The following is a 27,668-nucleotide window of genomic DNA, read 5'->3' as shown; positions in this document are numbered from 1 at the left end:
ACAGAAACTAATGGTTTGGTTATGATTTTTAATTTTTAAAATCAATAAATAATGATTTGATTTTGGTTTTAGTAATTTAAGTTTGATTTGATTATAATTTTGACAAAAATCATAATCAAACCAAAACATTGCCAACCCAACAAACTAAATGCGAAAGTATCAGCCCAACCTACTTAATGAATCATTTAATTCATATGGGCCGCACGATATTAATAACATTGCCTAATGAAATAAAAATTGTATCGATTGATGAACTTTTAAATATATTTTATTTGATTGACTAATGCATTTTTTATAAATATTTTAACTAATACATTATAAATATATAAAATATTTAATATTTATAAAGTAATTAACAAATAAAAATAAAACCTAATCCTAAATTATTTTATTTTTATCAATCAAATAATTATTAATAAAAATAACTAATTAAATATTTAAAAAAATAAAACTTAGAGGGAGATGTCCCGCCTTTTTTCTTTCTATGGATCAAATTAAAAAAATCATAATTAAAATCGAAACCGAATAATTTAGTTATGATTTTTATTTTTTAAAATTAATAAATAATGGTTTAATTTTGATTTGATTATAATTTTAACAAAAATTAAAACTAAATCGAACCATAAAGACTACATGTGTAAGTATCAGCCCAACCTACATTTAATTCATATGGGCAGCACGTTATTAATAACATTGCCTGATGAAATAAAAATTGTATCTATTGACGAACATTGGTTTGTATTATCATAAATGGAAAAGAAAACGTAAGACAAAAGACAAAACATATGCATAGTTCCATTGTCATTACCTATGAAGCATCAACCTAACCAACAACGTACGTTAACCAAGAAAATTAAACAAAATTACCCCCCCACGTTATATTCGCCGGATATATACCTTCTTGACGTGCCATCAAAGTCGGATCCTGACCCATCTCCTTGTCCGTACCCAAACTTCACCTGTCAACTGCTCACACTTCCACTTCGCCATTAACGACCCATATATATATATATATTCATTCTTCGTTAGTACTAATTAAGGTCTTAGCCTTGGGCTTAAAACAAACAACAAAAAACTTCTTTTCTTCCAAACACTTCGTCACAATATGGAACCGCTATTCTCGTCTTGGGTGCTGCTGATCAGACCCATCCTCCTAATTCTCTTTATTTTCTTTGGGCTTTCTTCTTCAACTTTGTACCCAACGGTCATCAACTCCACAACTGAGTTCAAGAACTACACTGCAATATCCGAGTTTCGGCTTCTAAACAGGAGGTTTCTGGGCCAGTGCCCCGATCCAAACCCGTACCTCCAGATCAATGTCAGCTCGAATTCTGACCTTTCTGACGATGAATTTGTCACGGTTACCGTCAGCGGAGTCTTGGTTCCTTCTGATAGTGATTGGGTTGCCATGATCTCTCCTTCTAACGCAGAGTACGAATATGTTTAATTTCATATATATATATCTACGTAATAAAAGCTAGAGAATTAGAGTCATTATTGGAGACATTAATGTCGTCAAATCTTAACCTTAAAGCTAGAGAATTAGAGTCATTATTGGAGACATTAATGTCGTCAAATCTTAACCTTAAACTATATATATATATATGTTGCTTTTATACTGTTTTGTTTGGGTATTATATGGTTGGTTATTTGCCTAATTTTGTTCTTCATGCAGCGTCTCGAGCTGTCCTCTTAATTCCTTTCTATATGAACAGACTGGTGATTTCAGTGAACTTCCTCTTCTTTGCCATTATCCTGTTAAGGTACGTAATTAAGCAGTTTATATATATATATATAAGCACCACATATGCATGGCTAACAAGAATTAGAAGTCATTATATATACAAATGACTTAAATTAATCACAATAAATTTAAGTGTAATTTATCCTAAATATTTTAAAAATTTTAATTTGCCCTTAACTCACTCTATTTTTTCTATTAAAAGGCAATAGTGGACTTCGGCTGTTAAATCTATCCCAAACAAGGCCTAGGGTTTATCCGAATACAATTAATATTAAGTAAGAGGAACAAATTAAAGAACGGACGAAATTCTATTTAAATTTCGGAATTAGATTTGATCAACATTCAACAACTCATCCAATTATATATATCGATCCTATATATCTAACAATATATATATATGTATATACACACACACACACAATTTGCTTAAAATGAAAGTAAAATTGCTTACTGGTGTGAGTGGATGGATGGATGGATGGATGAAGGCACAATACGCGAGCAACGATCCGGATTACTTGAGCTGCAAGAAGAAGGAATGCAAGAAATACAGCAATGGGAAATGCGTGGTGAGCACTTGCAGCGGCTCGCTCTCCTTCCACGTCATCAACATCCGAACCGACATCGAATTCGTCTTCTTCGCCGGAGGATTCGAGACTCCCTGCATTCTCAAGAGATCGGCTGCCTTGAAGTTTGCCAATCCTAACAACCCACTCTATGCTCACCTCTCCAGCGTCGATTCGTCTGCAGCCTCTGTAAGTTTATCATTATACACACACAATCTCGTGTATATTTTATGCAAAGTTTTACCCTTAATTTTTATGAAGAGATTATTTTCATAGACTGAATTCATAATGACAAAATTCAAATACACGTTACATTGATAAAGAAAAAAAAAATTGGCACAAAAAGTTAAATGTAATTATTATGAGTATCTCTAGTTATAATATATTAAAAAAAAAATGAAATTGCATGCAGATGAGAGTAACATGGGTGAGCGGCGATAAAGAAGCCCAACAAGTTAGATATGGAGAAGATGGCAAATCAAAAAAGTCACAAGTTTCTACCTTCTCTCAAGATGATATGTGGAGTGAGCTCTCCGTTTTCCCTCATAATAATTATTTCATATTTCATGAGATAATGACATGCAAATAGAAAACTTGTAGTAATGATATATATGGCTATTTAATGATCATATTTTGAGAAGAAAACATATACCATATATGGCTATCTCATAATTTCAAAAATAATATTGCAAGATGGATCATTTTTTTTGTGTTTGACATAATTGATATGGATTGTGTGAAATTAAAAAGGTTCTAGTCCGGCCAAGGATTTTGGGTGGCACGATCCAGGCTACATTCATACGGCAGTGATGGAAGGGCTTGAGCCTTCAAAAACCTACTCCTACACTTACGGAAGGTACATTTTCTCTCCTCCCAAACAGCCTGCAAAACAGAAGGAAATAAACTTTTAATGCTTAAAAATACACAAAGAAGGTGGTGAATCAGTGCCAAACAAATTTCCGGCACCAACAAAATGTTATTTACGTTGTTTCAAAAACCATTCTCATCCGAAAATGAAAATTATGTGAAATTAATGTGGCATTTTAAAAGTGTTCGTTTTCTTTTTCAAAAATAAATTTCAAAGAATGATGAAACAGGGATTTGACTGATAATTTGCACCCCCCCCCCCAAAAAAAAAAAAAAAAATCAGTGATTCAATTGGGTGGAGTGATGAAATCGAATTCAGAACTCCAGCCGCCGGAGGCGCAGAAGAAGTAAGATTTCTCGCATTTGGGGACATGGGCAAGGCTCCTCGAGACGCTTCTGCTGAGCACTACATTCAGGTTACATCAACATTCTTTATAACTACAAGAATAAAATCAAAAAATAAAACACACACACAATTTAGAGAGTGCATTTCATTAGTGTATCTCTAGTAAGTGTTCCTGAAAACTCCCACGTTTTTTAAAATCAAAAAACGTAATCTCAACATTGGATTACTATCAGTGATCCAATCCAATCGAATCAATATGGCCAAGGTTATAAGTTTTGTTTCATATAGCCAGGATCACTATCAGTGATGAAAGCCATGGCTGATGAGGTAGCTTCTGGGAATGTGGATTCCATCTTCCACATTGGAGACATAAGCTATGCCACTGGATTTCTAGTAGAATGGGACTTCTTCCTGCACCTCATCAGCCCTGTGGCTTCCAAAGTTTCCTACATGACAGCCATTGGCAACCATGAGAGGTCAGCCATCTTATCCTCCTCATACAAACAAATAACCTAATAGGTAATAGCCCTGCAGCTGGGCTATTAACAAATCACATTGTCAGTAGTCATTAAGCACTTGATTTTTCAGGGATTACGCGGATAGCGGATCGGTGTATGTCACTCCAGACTCAGGTGGAGAATGTGGAGTTCCTTACGAGACTTATTTCCCGATGCCAACAGCAGCAAAGGACAAGCCATGGTACTCTATAGAACAAGGCAGTGTACACATCACTGTAATCTCAACGGAGCATGACTGGTCTAAAGGCTCCGAACAGGTAAAAATGAAGCGTAATCATCGCTGCTGTTCCTTCTGAGGCCACCATATATAATTTTTGACATTTTTGTTTGTGGGTCTTGACAGTATGACTGGATGAACAACGACATGGCTTCCACTGATCGATCCACAACTCCGTGGCTAATTTTTACTGGGTAAGTGTGATATCTGCGAAAGCAGAACAAGTACGAGTTGTCAATCATAAAAGAACTGTATGGGAAGAGCCGTTTGAAGATGACATTTGGCATTGAATAAGGTGTTGCCAAGTAAGTTAATAGTTCTTGATAAAATGGAAATTCTTGAACCACAGCCACAGGCCAATGTATTCTTCCTCCAACGGGATTAGTATTATACCAAGCGTCGACAGCAATTTTGTCAATGCAGTGGAGCCATTACTACTGGCCAACAAGGTTGACCTCGTGCTATTTGGGCATGTCCACAACTACGAGAGAACCTGTGCTGTTTACAAGAGTGAATGCAAAGCCATGCCTGAAAAAGATAAGAGTGGCATTGACACTTACCATAACTCCAACTACACGGCCCCAGTTCATGCCGTCATTGGAATGGCTGGATTCTCTCTGGACTCATTTCCAAATAATGTAAGTTATCAAACTGATAAAGATTTTTCTGTCTTTTTGAATAATAAGAACCGTCTGCTACCCAAGTGTGTCAACTTACAATTCTTCTACATCAATCATATGTGTACATAAAAACACAATCAAATAGTGAAGTTAGTAAAGAAACTTATCAACCAAATAACTGATTTAGATATGAATAATTGCTGTATAAACAAAATTGAAAATAGAATACAACACATCAATATCATATGTAAACAATATTGTATACAAAAGTTCTTCATGTTTATCAATTTCCTTCAAGTGTATATGGAGATACTGCGTTGGACATCTCCTGGGCATAAGAACCTTTTTGCAATCAAGGCAGGAGATCTTTTTCCATATTTGAACCCCAAAACAATCGCCCACCCTAAATGTACATGTAGGTAATGTGCTTAAATGTATCAGTGTAGTTTTAAGTGAATTGTCACTTGCCGGCAGGCTGATAGCTGGAGTTTGGCAAGGATTTCCAAATATGGGTACATAAGAGTACATGCCACAAGAGAAGATTTGAGAGTAGAGGTTAGTAGTCCATAAATTCCTCCTACAGCTCATTTTAAATTAACAACAGATAGTAATTAAACTGTGCAATTCTGTACATTTTGACTTCTTATCACCATGAACTTTAATTTATTTCTCAACCACAAAAATATTGACCATCATGTGCTAAATTACCTTCCTTTCATGTTGGCAGTATGTGAATGCAAATACAAGAAAAGTTGAAGATAGCTTCCGAATCACCAAAAGCTGAAGTACAAGAGAGAGGGAGAGAGTTGAATTCTGTAAATAATGTGTAATAGCATTATAAAAGTTGAAGGCAAAATATGAGTCATCACATTGGTTTTAGAATAAGAAATATTGTCTTCATCAGGTAAACAGTTGCTACACTAATTGATGCAGCAACTTCACCCAGGACATTGCGTGATATGCCATTGATATTGTTTGGCAATATTATTGATAGGATCTGTAGAGCATCAAGATGGACAATAAACAGAGATCTAGAATCTCCACCTTGGCTCAACTCAAATGCCACTCTGGTTTCAAATACTTGAGTTTCCATGAAGTAATCTATCAAACACTTGAAGGGCAAAGTGGTACAAAGCATTGATGCAGAACTAGCTTGAAAGCAAAAAACTAGATAAACAAAGCGAATATTTTCACATAAACCACGATAAAGATAGACAAACCACCAAAAAAACCAATCTGCAATGGCCATTCTTTGTTGCTTCTTCTGAGTTTTCTCAGCCCATGTTGGTTATTTTCCTTTTGCTGCTCAAGCCATAATGCCACAATAACTATTTTTTACCATCTCCTTCCATTTCTTTACTTTTGTATGGTAGTAATTTGAGCATTCACCAGAGGGAACGAGAGGTAGAGTGACATACAAGCAAGTCTATTTTAATGACAGTGATAGAAAAATGAACAGGGGAAATTAGCAAATACCTGACTGTATAATCATCTACTCTGATTAAACTGTACATAACACTATCCACAAGCATCCTTGCATTGCACAATATACAGTCAGCTCCCCCAAACAAGTTGGAATATATTTCTACTTGCAGCAGCATTTATCACGTTGTTACTCTGCTTCTTCAGCATTTCTTCCTGTGCAGAAATATCACCATCCTTGCCAGAACCAAACACAACCACCCATAATGAGGGCGAGTTCATAGAAGTGAAGTGACAACTGAATTCTTCAAATCAATTAGTGTTACTGATAATAAACCTATTTGCCAAAATTTAAGTAATTGATAATATGTGTTTGTGCATATGTGTTTGTGCAAGTATGCACAAACCACCAAAACTTCTCTACACCAGATATTTTATTGAACCAAATCCAATTAGATATTACCACAGTTCTTAATACAGTCAACTCCTTCTTTCCCACTGTGAAAGCCTACCCAAACTCGAGAGATAACCCCCAGCCCCAAGAAAACAAGTGAACAGAATAGAGAACTCACAAGTAAAGAGTATGCACGAGCAAGAGATAGCAATGTTGGGTACAAATCCAGAACAGTAATGGCAACCTCCTCTGTGACCTGTGGAATCTGCAGTCGACAAGATTCAAATATAGTTACCAAAATCATAAACTTGACTGTCATAAAAAGATAAAGAAAAATAAAATAAAATCATTTCTTAAAAGTTTTACTCTAATTGAAGTTGTGGAACAAATATATTCATTCACTTGGGGGAAAAATGGATAAAATTTTGGCTGTTACATGTACAATAAATGGCAAGGTTCATGCAAAAAGACACATTACAAAAAGATTACATGTGCAGATCTGGAGTCAATCTTCTAAGGTCAACATCCATATTCCCTCAGTCTAGAACAACGGAAATTCCCAATGCAATGGCTCTTCATGCTTTGTGGGGGTTGGAGGAGGGTCACTTTTGTACGCAACCAAAAAGATTGTTTCCACAAAGGTTTAACAGGTAAATGAACCCCTACCAAATAGCTAGAAGCATTTCAAAGTACGTTAAGAGGTTTCATTAATTGTTTAGGATCATGTTCAGTGTAATTCGGAAAAATGAAGTCACTAATAAGTATTGATGCCTGTTGACTCTCTATACGGGTCTGGGAAATGATGTCGACTGCAATATTTTTGCAAATATTATGGTGTTATTTGTAAAAAAAGTCAGAGAGACACATGTTGAAGATAATGTGTGAAACATAATTAAGATGATTTGGTCATATGAGAAGACCTAGGCTCCTGGGAAAAAAGTGGGTGGAATGGAACAAGTCTTTAGCAAATAAGGGCAAAGGAAGACTCTTAGGTAGGATATGAGTTTTAAGGGCCTTATAGAATAAGGCCATAGATGGAAATCATTGGTGAGCTAACATTCGTGTAGTTGACGCTACATAGTAGGATTAAGGTTTAATATGTTGTATTATGATGTGGAGAAGTCAGGTAAGTTAACTTGCTTTGTCATGTTTGTACCTGCATGAGTTGAATGGCAAATACGTCACTGACAGTCATCTTATCCAAGTCTTGGCACCTTCTGATAAATTCATCAAAAGAGGGGCAGACTTGCAAGCTATTCTGTTTGTCTTCACAGTACTTTGATCTGTAGTAGTGAGTTATGGCTTGAGTAAGATAACCATATCTCCTCAATGTATCACCCAAGCCACTTGTTCTCTGCACATCAAATCCTTCTGAAATCTCTGTTGTGAAACAACTGCAGATAGTATCAAGTTGTCAATACAGTAAGTTTCTGACAACATGCTTCAAAGATAGAAATTAATCAAGTCTCACTAAAGCAAGACAAAAATATATTCCAACCTTCTATAACCAATCCAAATAGATATGCAAGAAAAATAAACATAAAAAAAAGATTTATTCAATTGTTATGAAACAGATTCAATAACAAACAAATAACAAATTATAGGGTATTTTAAGAGGTGCTAGCCAAGTTAGCTGGATGTTTTAATTAAGAAAGTTTAGGGGAAAAAGGCACAATCTACATTATCCAGCTAGACACAGAAAAGAAACACCAATTGGAAAGCTCAAAGATTACAAGAGCACATGTTCATAAACACAAGAACCGCAACCATTCTATTTACAGAGTCTACATCATGTCAAATAGAATGAACAGTTTGCCTATTCAAGGTCAGAAGTATCAGTTCGTAAAAAATGTGCGGAAGATGGCCTCCCTGTAGATTAAACAAATGCACATTAGCAAAAGCGTAAACAAAAAGTCTTCAAAGATTGTCTACAAGGATGGCTAATAAAAATGCAGGCCTAACCAAGAAGTAAAGATTTAATTTAGACCAATCTCAGGCTATATCATGACAATCTATACATAGCAAGCAGTTCAGATTACATGCAAATAAAAATAATTATTATAATGATGGTGAATATATTGAAGTGGTCTGTTATGAGATTGAAGATGAGATAAGCCTATACTGGTAAGAACAAAAAGGCTTTGAGTAATATCAATGGAAGAAATTCCTACGCTGTTTTGATGCTTTCAGCAGCTTCTGAGGAATTCGGATCACCTTCCACCACATATATCAGTTTCTTCAGTCCGCATCTCTTAAAAAAGCAACCAATGTCAGCATAAACAGGATGAGATATTGAAAACTGAGCCATAAGCTGAACGCATAATAATCTTATGCAGATATGAAAAGATAGGGCCACAATCTTTGGGAAAGGGAAACAGGAGTTAAAATTAATATTTTAAGGAAGTTGTCTCCAAGCCAACAATAATATAAATCAACTAGTTAAAGAAAGTACTGATACAAAATATTGTGCACAGACTACCTGTCTGCAACCTACACTCTTCCATCATCAAGGACAACATATTGTTTGGATGTATTGATTATGGAAAACGATACAATTTGGAAGTTCTTTGGGCAAGATAAACAAAGAATTTGAAAACATATAAGATGTTTCAAAAAGGGCATCCCCACCCAGCACAAAAGAAAAAGGCACTGAAGTGAACAAGGCTCCTCTGCTCTTTAAGGTTCAAGAGAGAGCTGTTTTTGTATGCAGCCTTACCTTGCTTTGCAGGGAGATGTTTTCACAACTAAACCTATGATCTTCTGATAGGATACCAAATAGAAATCCAACAGCAATCAAGTATCAACAGCTTCCAGTAATTTTCAGCAAGGAAATAAGAACAATTCAGGGCATTCAAGAGGCCCTCGCTCTCCCAATTCTTCTATAAAAAAAACCAGCTATCTTCTCTCTCTTGTCCCCTCTTATTTATACCTCTCCTCACCACCTTTCTAACTGAATTCCCCTTGCACATGCTGATTATTCCCTCAACAAGTGGATTACAATTCTACCCCTCCCATGCGCACATGCTGGTTGTTATACCTGCATGTGCTGACCCCTTACTCTAATCTTCATGCCTTCTGCTGCTTGCGGCGTCTTTGATAGGTCCAATGCACCGGCGGCCTATCATTACTCCCCTCCCACACTTTCACCTTGTCCTCAAGGTGAAATTTTGGAAACTGTTGCTGAATCATGTTGTAGGGCTCCCAAGTCACCTCTAATGGTGGTAAGCCCTTCCACTGTACCAAGATATCCAGCCCGCGCAAGTTAGAACCCCTTCCAGGCCGAACTCCCAGCACCGCCTCTAGTTCAACCTTCATCTCTAAGTCAGCCTTCAGCTGGTGGGGAATCTCCACTCTTGCTCCCACCTCTCCTTTGGCCTCTCTTAGCTAGGACACATGGAAAACAGGGTGAACATGACAGTGTGCTGGAAGTGTTAGTTTATAAGCCATCGGTCCCACCCTCCGCTCAATTTCAAACGGCCCATAGTACCTAGGAGCCAACTTCTCATTAGGGCGGGTAGCTAGGAACTTCCTTTGATAAGGCCTTATTTTCAAATAGACGAAGTCACCAACCGCAAACTGCACATCCCTTCTTTTCCGGTCAGCCCCCCTCTTCATGATCGCTTGAGCTCTTGCCAGTTGGTCCTTGAGTTCTTCCAACGCTAAATCCCGCTCCATCAGTTGCTATTCTATTGCAGACACATGGGTTGTTCCCTTGTCAAACCTTATCAAGGTTGGTGGTTCCCTCCCGTAAACTGCTTGGAAGGGAGTAACCTTTGAAGCAGTGTGGTATGATGTGTTATACCACAATTCAGCCCATGGCAGCCATACATACCATCCCATAGGTCTTGCTGATGCAAAACAGCGCAGGTACGTCTCTAGGGTCCGATTGAGGACCTCCGTTTGCGCGTGGTAGGCCGTACTATGATTAAGCTTAGTCCCTTGAAACCAAAACAACTCCTCCCAAAAACGGCTCATGAATACCTTGTCTCTATCCGAAACAATAGACGGGGGCATACCATGAAGCCTCACTATCTCTTTGACGAAAATCCCAGCCACTACTCCTGCTGTGAACGAGTGTTTGAGACCAATAAAGTGTCCATATTTGCTGAGTCTATCCACAACCACAAGTATAGAATTCATATGGCCCGACCTCGGTAAACCCTCAATAAAATCCATGGCTATATCATCCCAAATCTGACCGGGAATAGGAAGAGGTTGTAGAAGACCCCCCGGCGTTAAAGATTCATACTTATTTTGCTGGCAAACGTCACAATTTCCCACATATTGGCTTATGTCCCCCTTCATACAAGCCCAATAAACACCCGCTGCAATTCGTTTATATGTTTTCAAGAACCCTGAATGACCTCCTACACTTCCATCGTGACCCTCATGGAGCAATAATGGAATTAGGGAAGAACACTTAGGCAGGAACAGCCGCCCTTTGTAAAGGAGCTGGTCACCCACCAGCTGGAAATCTAATCGGGAAGTCGGATCCTGCTGTAACTCCCTTATGATTCCTTATAACTAAGCATCTTTCTCCACCTCCCGGGCCAGCTAATCCAGTTGCATCATCTTTGGAACCGTTAGTGCGAATAGGGTTGCTGGGTGACTGATTCTCGAAAGGCTATCCGCAGCCTTATTTTCCAACCCCGGCCGGTAATATATCTCGAAGTGAAACCCCATCAACTTCAACATCCATCTTTGATATTCCGGGCTCACCATTCGTTGCTCCAATAAAAACTTCAAGCTTTTCTTATCTATCCTTACAATGAACTTTTTTCCCAAGAGTAGCCTCCATTTCTGGACTGCAAACACCATGGCCATTAGCTCCTTTTCGTAAACCATTTTTTTCTCTCCGACGGCTTAAGAGCATGGTTGAAGTATGCAGCCGGTCTAAGATTCTGCATCAATACCGCCCCTAACCCTTGCCCTGAAGCATCAGACTCAATTATAAAGGGTTGATCGAAGTCCGGTAGTGCTAGAACTGGCAGCGACACCATTGCTATTTTGAGCTGCTAGAAGGCTCACTTAGCCCCCCCATTCCAGAAAAAATTATTCTTCTTTAGTCTCTCTGTGAGGGGCCACACCATCTTGCCATAATCCTTTAAAAACCTCCTATAGTACCCCACGAGACCATGGAATCCCCTCAATTCCTTCAAAGAAGTGGGTGCAGGCCAATCCAACATGGCTTGCACTTTGCAGCGATCAGCCAACACGCCTTGCTGGGAGATGACATGGCCAAGATACTCAACTTCCAACTGCTCAAAGGAACATTTCTACTTGTTTGCAAACAACTGATTTTCAGCTAGCACCTTCAGAACACAACGCAAGTGCTACACATATTGTTCAAAATTTTGGCTGTAAATTAATATGTCATCAAAAAATACTAACACAAATCGTCTCAAATACTCCCTAAATACATCATTCATTAAAGATTGGAAGGTGGCTGGTGCATTCGTCAATCCGAAGGGCATGACGAGAAATTCATAGTGGCCCTCGTGTGTTCGAAATGCAGTTTTTAGTTCGTCTCCAGCCTTGACTCGAATCTGATGATAACCAGATTTGAGATCCAATTTCGAAAAAACCTTAGCTCCATGTAATTCATCGAGCAGCTCATCGATAACTGGGATTGGAAACTTGTCGGGGACTGTTACTTTGTTGAGAGCCCGGTAATCTACACAAAACCTCCATCCCCCATCTTTCTTTTTAACGAGCAGCACCAGGCTAGAAAAGGGGCTGACACTTGGCTTTATAATTCCAGCTGCCAACATCTCAGGTACCATCTTCTCGATCTCGTTTTTTTGAAGATACGGATAGCGATAAGGCCGAACACTAACCGGGGAAGTGTCAGGTAGAAGGTTGATGGCATGGTCCTTATTTCTAGTGGGTGGCAGTCCCTTTGGGCTAGCAAAAACCCCTCCAAACTTAGCCAATAATTCCTCTAAACTTCAAGGCAGTCCCACTTGCAATTCATTGAACTCGGCAGCCACCTCTTCAATTTCTAGCAATACTCCCTCCCCATTTTCTTTAAACGCCTTCATCATAGCTTTTAGGGAGACTAATGTCTTACTTAAGTTAGGATCACCTTGCAAGGTTGCGGCCATTCCCCCCACTGGAAACTTCATGGTCAGATTCCTCTAATCCACACTCATTTTCCCCACCGAAGCCAGCCACTTCATGCCAAGAATGACATCGAAACTCCCTAACTCAAGTGGAAGGAAATCTTCCACTATCTGCAGGTTATCAAGGATCAGTTTCACCCCTTTGCAAACTCTTGTTCCTTGAAAAACCATCCCGATTCCCATTATCACCTCATATCCAGCCGTTTCTGTCCTCGGCAAACTCAAACGTTGCACCAACTCCGACGCTATGAAGTTGTGAGTTGCTCCTCTATCCACCAGAACTACTACCGACTGCCCTTCTATAAGTCCCCTTAGCTTCATCGTTTGTGGTGTAGTCAATCCCACAACCGAATTCATGGATAATTCGATCACTTCTCCCCCATATCCCAACTCTTCATCGCCCCCCTGCACTACTTCTTCCTCTGCTACAGCCTCGCCTATTTCTTCGTCATAGATCATCAAAACTTGGAGCTTCTTGTTCTTGCACCTATGGCCTATCGAATATTTTTCATCACAACGGAAGCAAAGGCCCTTCTCCTGCTTGGCCTTCCACTCAGCCTCACTAAGCTTCTTGAAAGGGAAGCTTCCACCATTTCCAGCGGTGTGAAACCAGGGTCCCGGCTAGTTTACGGACTTTTGGGAGGAACCCAAACTCTTCGCTGGGATTGGTGACATCCGACTCGCGATCGTGGGTGCTATAGAGTATCCGCTCCTGGGTGGTCCGATTGCCCGATGGCAATTCTAAAAAGCTACTATAACGCCTCGTTAATGGTGATTTAAATTAATTTTGGGATAATTTGATTTAAAAGAAATAGTAAAATAATTTGTTGTGATTAAATAAAATTAAATTATATGATTTTAAGGAAAATAGAAATTAAGATAATTAATTTTGTTATTTTAGGAATTTCTGGAAATAGAAAAAAATTGAAATAAATTAATTTGTGTGATTTTTAGAAGCTTCGGGCATTTCTGTAATTAATATAGTGGGTGAGAGTGTAATTAATGGAAAGTTAGGGGTGCTGGTGTGAATCGCGGAAGAGGCCAAAAGTCTCCTTTAAATTTAATGGTTGCATATATAGGTTAAGAGGCGTGTGTGGCGCGGGTGGTCGCGGGGGTGCGTGCGTGCGAGGCGGTCGCGCGTTCGAATCCGCAGGTATGCGCGCGAGGCTGAGGGATTTTGGCTGATTTTAATCAGCCTTGGACGTCGAAACGACGTCATTTCGCTAGGAGGCGGTGGCCGCCCCAGCGCTGCCATGTGGCCGCGTTCTGGCCACTTTTTTTGGCCAATTTAAGGCCGTTTTTTTTCACCCGATTTCAGCATCCAATTTCACATTCGAACAATAAGAAAAATTTCAGAAAAGAAACAGCAGCTCGCGGGAGAATTTGAGAAATTTGGGCTTCAAAAATCGGATTAAACTCCGTTTAATCCCAGATTTAATTACCCAGGTATGTAATTAAACTAGTAATTAATATTCTGTGCGGTTGAAATTTTGTTTAGGGTCCAATTTTATTAATTTTAGCAATAATTGGGATATTGCAGTTTGTATAACTTTGACCGCGTTTGGTCAAAGCGGGCCTAAGGCTATCTTCGGAAAGGCAAGTTTTTTATACCCTCATTGTCGATTCGTTCGATGTCAATTTATTTGACCTCCCTTCGTTGCTTTTGGCTGTTAATAAATTATGGAATTTAAAACGATTTGTTTTAAAATTTAATTTATTAAACCGGTCTCGAGGGTTTTATTCGTTGGTTGCCTACGGGGGTTTGTGCCACCCCCAAGTCTATAGGAATGATGTCGTACTCACTCGGGGCTAGGTTCTTAGCTGTTCGGGTATTATTATGGATTTTTGGTTATTTATTGGCTAGAGCGGTTGTGCAGTGGGGGCAAGAATCGGCTGTTCGGTGACGGTGTGACTATCGTACGGTCTATCTTAGGCCGTCAGATGGTATCTCCTGGTCACTGACCGCTGACCGGTGCCAAACACTGTTGACTGGCTCTACCGTTACGTGATTATAGCATGATCTGGTATCATTTTATTCTTGTAGCATGGTTTGTATGCACATGGGTACGGGCTGCATGTTGGGATTATCATGATTTGGTTATGCTTGATCACGGACATTCTAGATTGGTCAGGTTGCATCCAACACGGGCATATGCATCGCGTGTGATTTACTATATGGGCGGAGCGTGGCCTGATGTCTGGATGTATGGGCGCCTTGTATCACGTTGATGCTCATTACGCCATTGCATTTTATATGCATTGCATGGTTACTGGTAGTATTTAGTTCTCGGACGAGAGTACCGTTCTGAGAGAGCCTATGGCTCGGCTGTCGGGAGTACCGGCAGGGATACGGATGACGGGAGTACCGACCTAGGACAGTGCGCATAGGTTTGTTGGAGATCTATGTTGCCTTTTAGGGCAGCGGCAGGTTGGTATGGGACTTGAGTGCCAAGTATTTTATGTGGGCCCCAAGGACCGGTATGTGTTTTATTATGCGGCGTTGTTGCATTGTTGCGTCACATGGCTTGTGTGTACATGTGGGTTTATATTTGGGGTGATCTCTTTTGTTTCATTTGCAGCCTTCATTTTCATATAAACTTGCTGAGTTTTGCGACTCACCTTGCTTTCCATCGTTCCAGGTAAGGGTAAAGCAAAAGTCGAGGGCGAGGACCGCGCCACCTAGCAGCCAGCCGTGTCAGTAAGGTGTATAGTTAGCTACTCCCGTCTTCTCTGATGTTTTGTTAGGAGTTCTGACTCTTATTTTTTACTGTGCCCGGTTGTTCCTCGTATCTCTTATTTGTTGGCACAGGTGTCTGTATATTTTATATACTCCTTGACCGCTGTTCCAGCGGGGTACTTGTGGGCGTGCATGTATATTGTTGTGCTTCCGCTATTGTATTTTTCGTATATATGCATGCCAGGGTATTTTTGTCTTATGTCTATTTCCCTTTCCTCTATGTAAGCGCTTTCGCTCGGATAGACCGGGTGGTTGGGATATCCGGGCGGGGGTGCTCACAGCTACGTTCTTGTCCTCAATGTTTTGAGCCACCACCATAGTCCGATCGAGCCCCCGTGGTTGCAACACCCTAATCTCAGCCCTTATCTCTGGTTTGAGGCCGTTTAGGAATTAGCCTTCCAAAAACGCCACAGGAACATCAGGCACTACTGCGGCCATTGTCTCAAACATCAACTGATACTCCTTAACAGTTCCTTCCTGCCGAAGAGCCAAGAAACGCTCCTCCAACAACCCCTCTTGAGTGGGGCGAAACCGGCCCAAAATTCCTTGCTTCAAGCCTTCCCAACTCCGAATTCCTCTTCACCTTGTCTCCCATTAGAACCAAGATAAAGCCACGGCTTCGAAACACAGTGTTGCGGACTCTATCTCCTCCTCGTCCGTTAGTTGATTGACAGCAAAATACCTCTCGGCTCGAAAAATTCACTCATCTGGATTCTTTCCTTCGAAAATGGGTATCTCCAATCTTCTTTCGCGTATGTCCAAGCGGTACCCGCCCCCGACTCCTCCTTCCGAGTCGCGACCTCCCACAACCCCAGGGGTTACTTCGGAATCCATGGTGAATTCCGAAGGTCCTTCTCGCTCCTTGGACTTGTTCTTCCTCTCCCGCTCCTGCTTGTCCCACTTCGTTCGCATGAAAGCGAACTGTTTGACCATCACCGCTACATTTCATTCCACCGCCTAGATATCCCCTCTAATGTCTTCAACTCCCCTTTGTACACCTTCCATCTTCGACTCCAAATCACCAACTCTCTCCGTTAAATTCACCATCAAGTTCGGAATGGCTCTGATACCAAATTGATAGGATACCAAATAGAAATCCAACAGTAATCAAGTATCAACAGCTTCCAGTAATTTTCAGCAAGGAAATAAGAACAATTCAGGGCATTCGAGAGGCCCTTGCTCTCCCAATTCTTCTATAAAAAAAACCAGCTATCTTCTCTATCTTCTCCCCTCTTATTTATACCTCTCCTCACCACCTTTCTAACTGAATTCCCCTTGCACATGCTGATTATTCACTCAGCATGTGGATTACAATTCTACCCCTCCCATGCACACATGCTGGTTGTTACACCTGCATGTGCCGACCCCTTACTCTAATCTTCATGCCTTCTGCTGCTTGCGGCGTCTTTGATAGGTCCGGAACACTGGCAACCTATTATCTTCCAGTCACAATGGAGCAACCTTACTGTTGTTATAATATGGTACAACCCAAAAACACACCTCTAGCATAAATGCCATGCATCTGCTAATTCTATCACCCAAAATCATGATCCTAGCTCAATACTTAAAGGGTTACAAGAAACTAACGTTTCCAATCACATCAAAATAAGCCCTCTCTTTGGGGCATCTAGTACAACCTCCATACAATAACTAAATCCAGTATGGGTTGACAATGGGAAGGTATTCAAAACCATACAAGCATTGAAGTGGTCGTCCGGTTGATACTAGTTAGCCTAAAAAAATGGCAAAGTTTTCTCACAAAAAAAAAAATACAGTCTGTGCATTGTTTCTGAATACCAAGATACATGGAGGTGTTAGGCTTGCAATGTGATGTGAAATGTATGGTAATTCAAGTAAAAACAATACCAAAAGCCGTAGTTTTTGATCCCTATAACGGTTGTCCCTGATTGAGCAGCGCAAATCATCAACTTTCTTTCTCTCAACAATAAAATTGAGAACATATTCACACCCATGATTTTTATGCCGAGCTATCCAGATTCCATCTCCAACAGGCAGTCGTCTAACCTGTAGACAGGTCAGTATCTAAATTATCACAGGTCTTTTTAAAACGTAAAAGCAGCATTTATTGAGAACACTTTGACATTCCTGTGCAAAAGAGGTAAATTTGTGATTATTTGTTATGCGTACAATTCTAATTGCCTTATGCATACCCTGTACAAGCCATTACCATGAGCAAGTGATAACACGAGACTCAAAATCTCCATACGGGCAAACAATAGACTGCAGGAAATGAAAAGTAGAATAATGATGGACGAAGTTGCAAAAAACAATGGAAAAGCAAGAGAATTTCACCAAGTCCCTGTTTTTCTCTTTCCACAGACAAGGACAAAATCACAGGAAAATAACTTTTTTATCTATGATTTTTTCCTTCAAGCAACCCTCCAGTAATATATAAAAGTACCATGGTGAAGGCAACCAAAAGATGCCCCTTCTTTACCATTAACCTTTTATGTCCTCTGGACATTCCAGTCAATCAGTTCTCCAGCCCTCCTAGTCTCCTACCAAACAAGCATATAATCTTGAATAATGCTACAATAAAATGTCAACCTTCATGCAATAACAAAGAGAAGCAAGCAGTTAAACAGGCTCTTTGATGAGTATAAATGATCAAAACTGCATGTTCCATAAATAGGTTGCCATCGGAAACAAATGAAGGTAATGAATGACTGTCAATCCTGCAGGCAGGGGTGGATGGGGCATCACAATTTACTTTATTTGAAAAAAATGCCTATTGAAGTAAGCCTGCATTCCTGACTTAGCTATGCAAACAACTAAGTTAACATAAGACCACCTCTTTAAAACAAACCAACCTCAATTTTAATTTTGAATTGGTTGCAAATGTTCTCAATGATTTTCCTTGAGCGAGACCTGAAGCCATAAAGAATATAATACAAAAATCAGGGTTGAGGATGTACCATTAAACACAATGCTTTATAAAACTAAAATATTGGTGCCACTAGGAAGAGAGTAAATTCTCCATGAAATAAAACAAGTGGCAGAAGTGAAGTTCAAGACAGATATTATCTCATTGCCCAACGATCATAAAGTGCATCAAATAAAATCAAAATATTAGTGATTCCATCTGCCTTTCCTGGGTTATCTTTTGTAAACTTTCCCCTTAAAAATGCTAAAATATTGGACCAAAGAAAAAAATGGTACCATGAGAAGAAAAACACAGTGCAGTATTTCAGTTTTAGCATGGAGAAGTAAGCATAGTTCACAAATTACCGAAGGAGCCTAAAATTATCCCATCTTAATTTCCAAAAGATTATAAAACGAGAAAATGTGGTATTGAACAAGTAATAAATATGTATACATAAGAGATAGGAAACACAAATGCCCTGTTTAGGGTGTCGTTACACATATCTCACACAGACAGACAAACACTAAAACAAGACTCAATATGGCCAAGTACAAGTAAAACACCCCAAATCTTTTTTACTGACTGAAGGGAAAGCTGAGGAGAGAGTTGACCTAAGGAGGTCAGTTGTGGGAAGGATTGGCTGATTGAGGGTACCAATCAACTCAGAGTCGACTCAAGGGAATCAACTGTCCGTGAAATCAATGTAATCTTTCTGGGAGGCGGGAGAAAATGAAGCACTATCATCACAAAATGCCCTTTTATTTTTATTTTCATTTTTCCTTTCTGTTCACTATGCCCTTACCAGGATAGCTAACATTACACCATTCCATCGGTTTTGCTTTACTTCAGCAGGAATATAAACTTATATATAACCTGCTATGATTTTTATCAAATCTGAACCAATTTCTAAAATAATATATTATAGTAACAAAAAAATTCCTCCTTGTCCCTGAACAGGATGTCCACATGTTGCCAAGATACTTGTGCCACGTCAACAAAAGTGATAGGTAGACTAACAGTATCTAAAAGGTAATTATTGAAAGGTACATAATAAATAGATAATTTTATAGAACTCGTGACCACCACATTCAACTCAATGAACAACAACCAAGAAGTTGCCACAATGACATGAGAGGTCAGCATCCCAATCTTTAGAACGACAAATTAAATGGAACCAACTTCTAGGCTGCTGAATAATACTCCTACTAAATATATCACTTCCTGGATAGGGATCCCTTTCGGTGTCTTAACAGAAATAAATTGTTGGATTATCAGGTAAACAGCTGGTACAGCTGTGTGTATGTGGATATTATAGAAAGGTTGACTTGGTGGTGCAAGGCTGCAAATGGCAGATCCTATGGCATAAATCAGGGAAGACAAAAAGGAAGATAGCAATCAGTCTAAATGGCAGTTATTGTATATAAGTTGTGATTAGAAGAATGTTTCTATGTATATTCTTTCCTTTTCTAGATTTCTAAACTGTAAATTCTAGAGTTATAAATAAAGGGAAAGCCAAAGGGGTAGGTGTCTTTGTCTGCCCTTTCAAAAGCCTAATTGCCTGCTGATTTTTACATAAATAAACACACAAAAATAAATTTGTCTGCATTGTTTGTAGAAATAAAATCAAGCATGTACGTACATTCTTATTGTTTACATTTTATATAGCCACAAATATATTTCAACATCATGATTTCCCTATACAGGTTATATAAATCCTAACTTTTCAATACGTTACTTTCTATTTTTACTTCTTTTTATTTCATAATAATATTCCTTGATTCCCAGTATTGTCAAACACAAATTGGAAGGGCACAGTGTATGTCAAGTTAAAAAGAAAAATCTTTTGGAGAGATGCACCAAAAATAAACTAAATGTTTTGCAAGCATAATTCTAATATCAGAAAGAACAACAAACTCACAACTGAAATTGAGCTTTGTGAATTCTGGTCCACTTCAATATAATCAGAACAGAAAATCACAGTGATTGATAACCCCAAATAGTAAAAGGCTGGCACTGCTGAGGAAAGGAAAACAAGTGAACAGAAATTACTGACCCTTGAGTAGCAAATTGCTCTCTGTCATCCAAAACCAAAATTACATCATAAGCTTCCTCAAAGCTCTCTCCAAATCTTAGAGGTGGCATTGCTAAAATATTTATGTTAGCCTCTACACCATCTGAGCCTTGCTTATGTACACGGTAATCCTATAACATAAAAGAGAGAAAAGCTATAATTTGTAGAGATTATTATACTTAGAAATATACAAATCAAAATCCAAAAGAACAAAAAAGAAAATATTTTTATTTTTTTAATAAACTATGCAAAAAATGACAAAAGACATAAATACATGGAAGTCTAAAATTCATGTAGCCGACCCCACATAGTGGGATAAAGGCTGGATATGTTGTTGTTAATAAACTATGCAGAAAACGAAAACCTTAGGGACTGCTTACTAGTGGAAAATGTTTTCTAATTTTTTATATCCAATTTTCCATTAGATCTCCAGTTCATATTTTCCACACAAAATTTAAAAAAACGCGTTCATATTTTAGAAGTATAGAAAACTAATATCCAACCTAGAAAATTGGAACATAAGTTTAGAAAAGATAGAGAGAGGTCTTTCTTTTGTTGAATTTGCATTAGAGAAGGAGATAGAGATGATTTAGCAAAAATTTTGTTCTCCTTTGTGGAGAACACTGTTTTTTGAAAATCCTAATTATTAAAGAAAATTTGGAAAACTCATTTTAAAAGTTTTCCAAGTTCAGTTCAATTTTGGAGAAAGCATTTCCCAAATCTCCATTTTAAATTTAGAAAATTTTTGTTTTTGAACAAGTTCTCTAATTTTCCATTCTTTGTAGAGTTGCATTCTCTTTACTGTTTTCAACCTATTTTGAGTTTTTAGTTTTTCAAAATACTGAAAACGAGTTTACTTTGCAATTTTCAAAAATGCATTTTCGAAAACAAGAAAAAAATTTGTAAAGGAAACCCTTGGGTGTTTTCAGCCAAAATATGCTGAAAACACCCAAAATGTGGAAAACACACCCCCCCCACCCCCAAATCTCACACAAACCCAGCAACTCTTGTCTCTCTCCTCTCTTCTCTTCCTTCGATCGTCGACCACCACCGCCATCACCACTGTCGACCGCACGTGCCACCGCCGTGGACCGCACCCGCCACCAGCAGCGCGAGCCACCATCGACCACCCCCCGTCGCTCTCTTGCTAGTTTTGTCTCCTCTCTCCTCTTTTCTCTTGTTGGTTTTTGAGTATGTTGGTCGATGAGCCCTTAGGTATCGGGTGGTTGCCTTTGATCAACAGAAACCACCGGCCACCACTGGTAGTGCGTATATAGGTGGGTGTTGGGTTTGGTCAAACGTTTAAGCTTAAATCTAAGGAGATTTGGCCGTTGGATCTTGCTAGTTTTTGAGTATGTTGATCAATGGGTCTTTGGATGTCGAGTGGTTGTCTCTAATCGCCGAAAACCACGGCCACGATGGCTGGTGGCGACTGGCAATGCGTTTTTCACTTCTGGCCGAAAATTAAAAATTAGATCTATAAAAATCCAACCATTAAATCTGGCCAATTTTTGTGTATGTTAACCCCATTGGCTTGGAGTTTCTAATGGTATGCTCTGATCGTGTGAATCTCCGACTGGCGGTGGTCGTCGGCGACAGAGAAGATGCAGGGCGCCAGAAAAGAAGAAAAGAGAAAAAAAAGAAAAGGGAAAAAAAAAAAGAGAGAAAAAAAGAAGAAAAATTTATTATTAAATTTTGAAAATAAATTATAATTTATTTAAATTTAAAAAATGTAGTATATCTATATTATAATTAAAAATATAGGATAACATATAGTATATTATTAAGTGTATAATTTAATATAAATTATTGTTAAGATATATTTCAATAATTTATTAAATCAAATTTATTGTTTTATTTTAATAATAGAATTTCATTAAAAAGAGTTAATTTTATTATTTAATAATTAAATTCATTGAATAAAATATCACAAAATAAGTTTTTTCTAAATTCCAAAGTGAACGCATTTTTTAGTTCTCTATTTTAAGAAACAATTTTTCAGAATGACAAAAAGAACGCGTTTTCAAAAATCTCAAAACAAACACTCAAAATACAAAACAAAAAATGAATTCAAAACTCAAAACTAAAACATGAAGAGAACATAATTTTCTGGAAAACTGGGGCTGTTTTCCGCAGCTAAACAGCCGCTTAGGAGTCCAACAAAAAACTCAAAAGTGTACTACATCTTTCACAAAAAAAATAAATAAATAAGGGAACACAAGAAAGGATGAAACACGGCCTTATCCATATGGTGAAAAGATAAATGTCTTTTAGAAAAAACTAATCAAGCTATGCTAACTTCAAAGCTTGTTAAACATTTCCAAAGAAACTGCAAACAGCTCCAAAATAATAAGGTTAGTCCAGAATATTGAAGGACACTAGTATCTATTAGAAGGAGAGCTTTAGAAAGCCCTGTACCAATAATTATGTGCAACATATTTGCTTTATAACATGAAATACTTGCAAGGCAAAGATGAAAAGACAAACCAACACATACAGTTGATGAGCAAGCTCTCAACGCGAAGGAGCTCTGAGCAGTAACCAATGCAGAGTTTGCACGTAATGCACCTCTGCAATCAGATTCCACCTGACTATTCTCAGTCACTATAACATCTTTTTCACCTGAACATTAACAATGTCCATGAGTAAAGACATGTTTCAATGAACAAGCCTATTCTCAGTCCAACGATAATTCACATTCGATAAAGCTAATTACCATCTCTGGATGGTGATTTGACAGGAAAATCCTCTCTTGAAGCCTTGTGAGATGCCAAAGGTAAGCCATAAACTTGCTCCTCTCGAAGCCGACAAAGAACAGCCAGCCATGGTGAAGAAATCTCCTTGTTCTGAGATGTTTCTGAAACTTCAGCAAAAGCACAAAGTATCTGATCCTTAGAGTACCCCATCCGCTGCAACTAAAGACGTACATCATAAATCAGTGGCCTGATCACATAATTCATAAATCACATAAAAAACCAGACAGAATATATAGCCCTTAAACCCAAAAGGCTAAAACTTACAGAAAAGAAATCCAAATCGGAGTTATGATAATTGTTCAACACTAAGCTTTCATATCTAGTATAATAATTATTCCTACTTTAAACAAACACAAAAAGAACAAGCATAATATTTAGATATTTTTTGCCTAAAGGCCCTAAATGTGCATCACTTATACAGATGCATTAGTTACTGGAGCTTCCATAGACTTTTACATGGATGCTCATCATGCACACATATCATCACATTGTCTAACAATTATGGTAAATAATCCTCTCCAGCCTGGATTTCACGAATGCAAAGCACTTCACCATTTCTTGTCAAAATAAGATGCAGAGATCATTATCCAAAGAAAGCAGGCTCTACACATCGATAACAACAATATCATCAGAATAGCAAGACACTAAAAATTTTGGCAAGATATTGCTACTGCAGTTTTGCTTGCAATCTTATGTCTCCAGATCAGAACACATAGAAAACAAAGTTGAATAATGCCCAGGAAACATATGCCATCCCTAGAAGCTGTAAAAAAAAGTCTTAATAAGATGATCAACAACACTATATAGCATCCACTTTTCCTAATGTTTGTTGCTGCCATAATCCCAAGTTTGCATAATGACATCTCATGAGAGACAACAAATTCATTGAACTCGAGGAAAAGTGAAAGATGATTTATCAATGTTCTCAAACAATAATCCAGCAGATATAGAACATATATTTAGGGGCACAAGAATATAAATAAATGTGCTAATTTGTTAAGGTTTCTAAGATAAGTGCCTTCAACAACTGGAGAAATGAAGAGAAACAAGGTGGAAATGTTATACTTTCCAACTGATAAAACTGTCACGTCAAAGATGAGGCTATTTTAGGGAGAATTACTACCTCAATACTGTGAGAAATATGACTTCCAAAGATAAGTGAGTTCTAAAATGACTCAAGGAGAAATATAACCTTCGTACATAAAGAAGAAACAGGCCAAGGCCAGTCATTCCCATATCTACACTTATGTTTTACAGCCAAACAAATCAAATTTTCCCAACCTCTTGATCTGTTTATTTACATATTTTATTCTCTTTCTGTTTCTGCTTTCTTCTTCGTCGTGATGGTGGAGGGGGAGAGAGAGAGAGATTAAAAAAAATGGATCACAAACCAAGTAGCAACAAACCATACATATACTGTACCTTATCAATAGATTCAGGGGGAACATCCATTAGATTCTTCTGCAAACTACAATTGGCAGATCTCAGAGTCACTTCTTTAGCCATATCAGCATGAGAAAAGTCTAAATTCAAACTGTTGTTTGTAGCCGTAGTTGGAAGATTCACTGCGTTGGTCCAGTTTTCAGTTGAATCAACCAGACCAGATCTCAATAGACATTCACGGGCAACTTCCTGACCTTCATGGGTCAGCATGTATCTATAGAATACAAAGATTCATGCACCAAAGAATAAGTTACAGCTGTATAACTGGAAGAGATGCAAATAAGTCCACATGAGCTCCATCCACTAAATTATGACGTCATAATATTGTGGCTATTAAGATAACATAGTGTAGGTGTTCTACTAGCTAAGGGCATCCTCTGTGCATAAGGCTCCCCACTATCCCAAAAGCACCACTGGAAAATATGCTGGAGTGCCTCAAAAGCACCACTGGCATGGACACACACTATCAAAAAGTGCTTGTACTACACTGTTCTAAAACAGATTAATAAACTAAGTAGGAAATATTACTGAATTAAACATGAAAATTCAAAGATAAACACTTTCAATGTGAAGTAAAGCAAAAAGACACAGGATGTGCATACTTTGCAGGGCAACTAGACTTTACAACCAATCCTTTAGTTATTAACGTCTTCATGCAGTTCCATCCACTATACCAGTCCCTTGGAGAGCTTCCAAATTGTCCAGGCTTTCCTTTGCCCTTTTCTGCCCTAAGAACATCAAGGATAGTTTCAAATAACCAAGGTGATGTCAAATCATTGAAGAGAATCAACAATTAAATTTAAAATAAATTAGAAGTAGTAAAATAATGAATAAAAAACATACATAATTGGTGCCCGAGAAAGCCCACTTGCTTCAGCAGCATCAATTATCTCCTGCTTGCGCATAAAATCACTGCCACCTAAGGTCCCCCTAACATTTAATTAAAAAGAAAAGGCAATAATTCTTGGTTAATCACTTTGAAATACAGCAAAATAAAAGCCAAAGAAAACCTAAAACAAACGAAGTTTAAATAATGTGATGTCCAGATACCTGTAAAGAGTGATCAACAGTGCATAGGCTGCAGAATTTTTTTGCGGTACATAGCGTTTATCCCCTTGTGTTTTCTTCCCTATAAAATGAAAGAAACCAAAACTTAAAGAATAAAAAATTGAAGGGCTTCATAAAACTTCCACAACTGCAGGCTTGAAGAAGGAAAGGAAATATAAAGGAGATCAATGACATCATAAGCCCCAAAACAGATTAGACTAACCCTTTTTTGTCAAATCTTCATGTTCGGAAGCACCAGAATCAGTCTCAAAAAACTCTTGTGAGAGCTTCAAGATCCATTTTCCCACACCCCTACCGCAAACAATTGCAAAAACAAAAGGACAATTCCCTTAGTTGGTTAGAATGCTACCCATAGTCCATAATATTATTTACAAGTTACAACATGGAATGCAATCTCTTGGCTAGTAGTCTAGTATTTTATCTTTGTGCAGCACTATCATAGATCAGAGAGAGAGGAAAGGAAGTTTTTTGCATGTTATCTACCTCACCATACAATAATTGATGTGAATCTTAGAAGAACATTATAATCTTAGGTCCCGCAAAAAAAAAGAAAAAATAAAATAAGTGCATACTTTGTTAATGGCTATGCAAATTCATTATTTGTACTAGGAACATAGAGTCTATGTAAATTCATGCCATCAATAGTATTAAGCAGCAGTAACCCTTACTTGTTTGATCTTAATTAAATTGGAAGAAAAAATAGGGCAAGCTCTATATTACAATTAAAAAACTAAACTTGTAACTCCAAGTAAATGTAAATAAACTTGCCTAAACTAAAAAATGATTGAATCAGGCTCCTAACTCCCTGTTTCATTTTCAAGGTGTTTGAGAGGGCTGAGCAACTGGTGGCTGTAACGGCAAAAGAGAAACTTGAACAAAAAATTTACCCTTAACGAGATTTATTTAAAGCAAATAGTCCATTTATTGGTCATTCTTTCTCTTTTTTATCTAGAAATTTTCCAAGAAAACATGTGTTTGAAATAGTAGAGCCATGGAAACTGGCTACTTTTCCATATGATAACCAATCATACAATAGATTGCTTTCAGAAAACAGCACTAGAATACCAAAAAAACTGAGCCATTGATCAAGTACCATGCTACCAATTTTGCGCTCCACATAAAAAAATAAAAAATAAAAGTATCAAAGAACGGAAAGCATTAACCACTGAATCTACATTATAAATATATATACACACCTATAAGTGTGTGCATTTAAAAAAAAAAATAGACAAATAAACTTCATCTCGTGAACTGCGAGTGTCAAAGCTTCTTCGTTTTTTCCTTTGCATTTATTTTACAGCACTGGCTTTTTTACTCTATCTCTACTCTACGGGATGAGCCTTACAAATACCAAACATTTCTCCCAACCAAATACACCGTTTTGTATCTGGGATCATCTTCTGTTGTGTTGGATATGATACAAAATCAAAACAGCTTAACGGATTCAATTGCAATCGTTCCCAATTCCAAATAGTAGAACCACTTTTTTCAAAATTTTGCATATCGCCATGACAAAGTCCAAATAGCCAAACGCAGAAGCACGAACGAGATCCCGTTGGGTCTGGACTTACTTGATATGAGAGAAGTCCTTGAGGGTTCTAATGGGGGTCTTGGAGTTGCAGATATTGGAATAAGCCTTTTGAAGAGTCATGTCAATGTTGTCCGAAATCCCTTTGGGTCTGTCGGCCAATTCTTGCCGCTTCTTCCACATGAACTCCACCAGCTGTTCGTTCTCTGGACACAGCGCCCGCCTTTGCGTCTCCATTTTCGGCGATCAATTCGCAGAAGATCTCCACAAACTAGGGCTCTTCCTATAGAGAGGTTCCGAGATACACAGGCTCTTTCGGAAGACGATGTGAGTTTCTGATTTCCGTTTTTGGGATTTTCCAGCACTTG

At 38.2% G+C, this 27,668-nt stretch overlaps 2 protein-coding genes across 8 annotated transcripts; one reads left to right on the top strand and one right to left on the bottom strand.

The window, feature by feature from the left end:
* The first annotated feature begins 1,074 nt into the window (after positions 1-1,074).
* LOC127787990 (nucleotide pyrophosphatase/phosphodiesterase-like) lies at positions 1,075-5,659 on the top strand. The gene is made up of 12 exons (XM_052316110.1): positions 1,075-1,431; positions 1,676-1,763; positions 2,230-2,496; positions 2,720-2,831; positions 3,058-3,163; positions 3,458-3,590; positions 3,809-3,996; positions 4,109-4,295; positions 4,382-4,449; positions 4,605-4,893; positions 5,350-5,430; positions 5,603-5,659. Exons 1-12 carry the CDS (start codon positions 1,106-1,108, stop codon positions 5,657-5,659), a joined length of 1,902 nt encoding a protein of 633 aa, XP_052172070.1. The 5' UTR covers positions 1,075-1,105.
* LOC127787952 (crossover junction endonuclease MUS81) lies at positions 3,563-27,668 on the bottom strand. 7 transcript variants are annotated; one of them, XM_052316091.1, is made up of 18 exons: positions 27,344-27,668; positions 25,975-26,063; positions 25,755-25,833; positions 25,548-25,634; positions 25,307-25,432; positions 24,684-24,918; positions 23,222-23,420; positions 23,003-23,127; positions 20,488-20,636; positions 18,382-18,439; positions 17,417-17,575; positions 8,863-8,942; positions 7,848-8,085; positions 6,870-6,956; positions 6,352-6,534; positions 5,584-5,655; positions 4,816-4,979; positions 3,567-4,462 (listed from the first exon to the last, which is right to left on the bottom strand). In XM_052316091.1, exons 1-15 carry the CDS (start codon positions 27,535-27,537, stop codon positions 6,430-6,432), a joined length of 2,010 nt encoding a protein of 669 aa, XP_052172051.1. In that variant the 5' UTR covers positions 27,538-27,668; the 3' UTR covers positions 3,567-4,462; positions 4,816-4,979; positions 5,584-5,655; positions 6,352-6,429. The 7 variants fall into 7 exon arrangements, with proteins under 7 accessions (XP_052172060.1, XP_052172010.1, XP_052172035.1 ...); XM_052316075.1 differs by having other exon boundaries at positions 3,565-4,462; positions 5,584-6,534; XM_052316058.1 differs by having other exon boundaries at positions 3,566-4,462; positions 4,816-5,655.

This window comes from Diospyros lotus, chromosome 1 (genome assembly GCF_014633365.1).
Source record: "Diospyros lotus cultivar Yz01 chromosome 1, ASM1463336v1, whole genome shotgun sequence".
Lineage (NCBI taxonomy): Eukaryota > Viridiplantae > Streptophyta > Magnoliopsida > Ericales > Ebenaceae > Diospyros > Diospyros lotus.
Note: the sequence above shows the minus strand (reverse complement) of the source record. Positions and strands in the feature narration are given on the sequence as shown.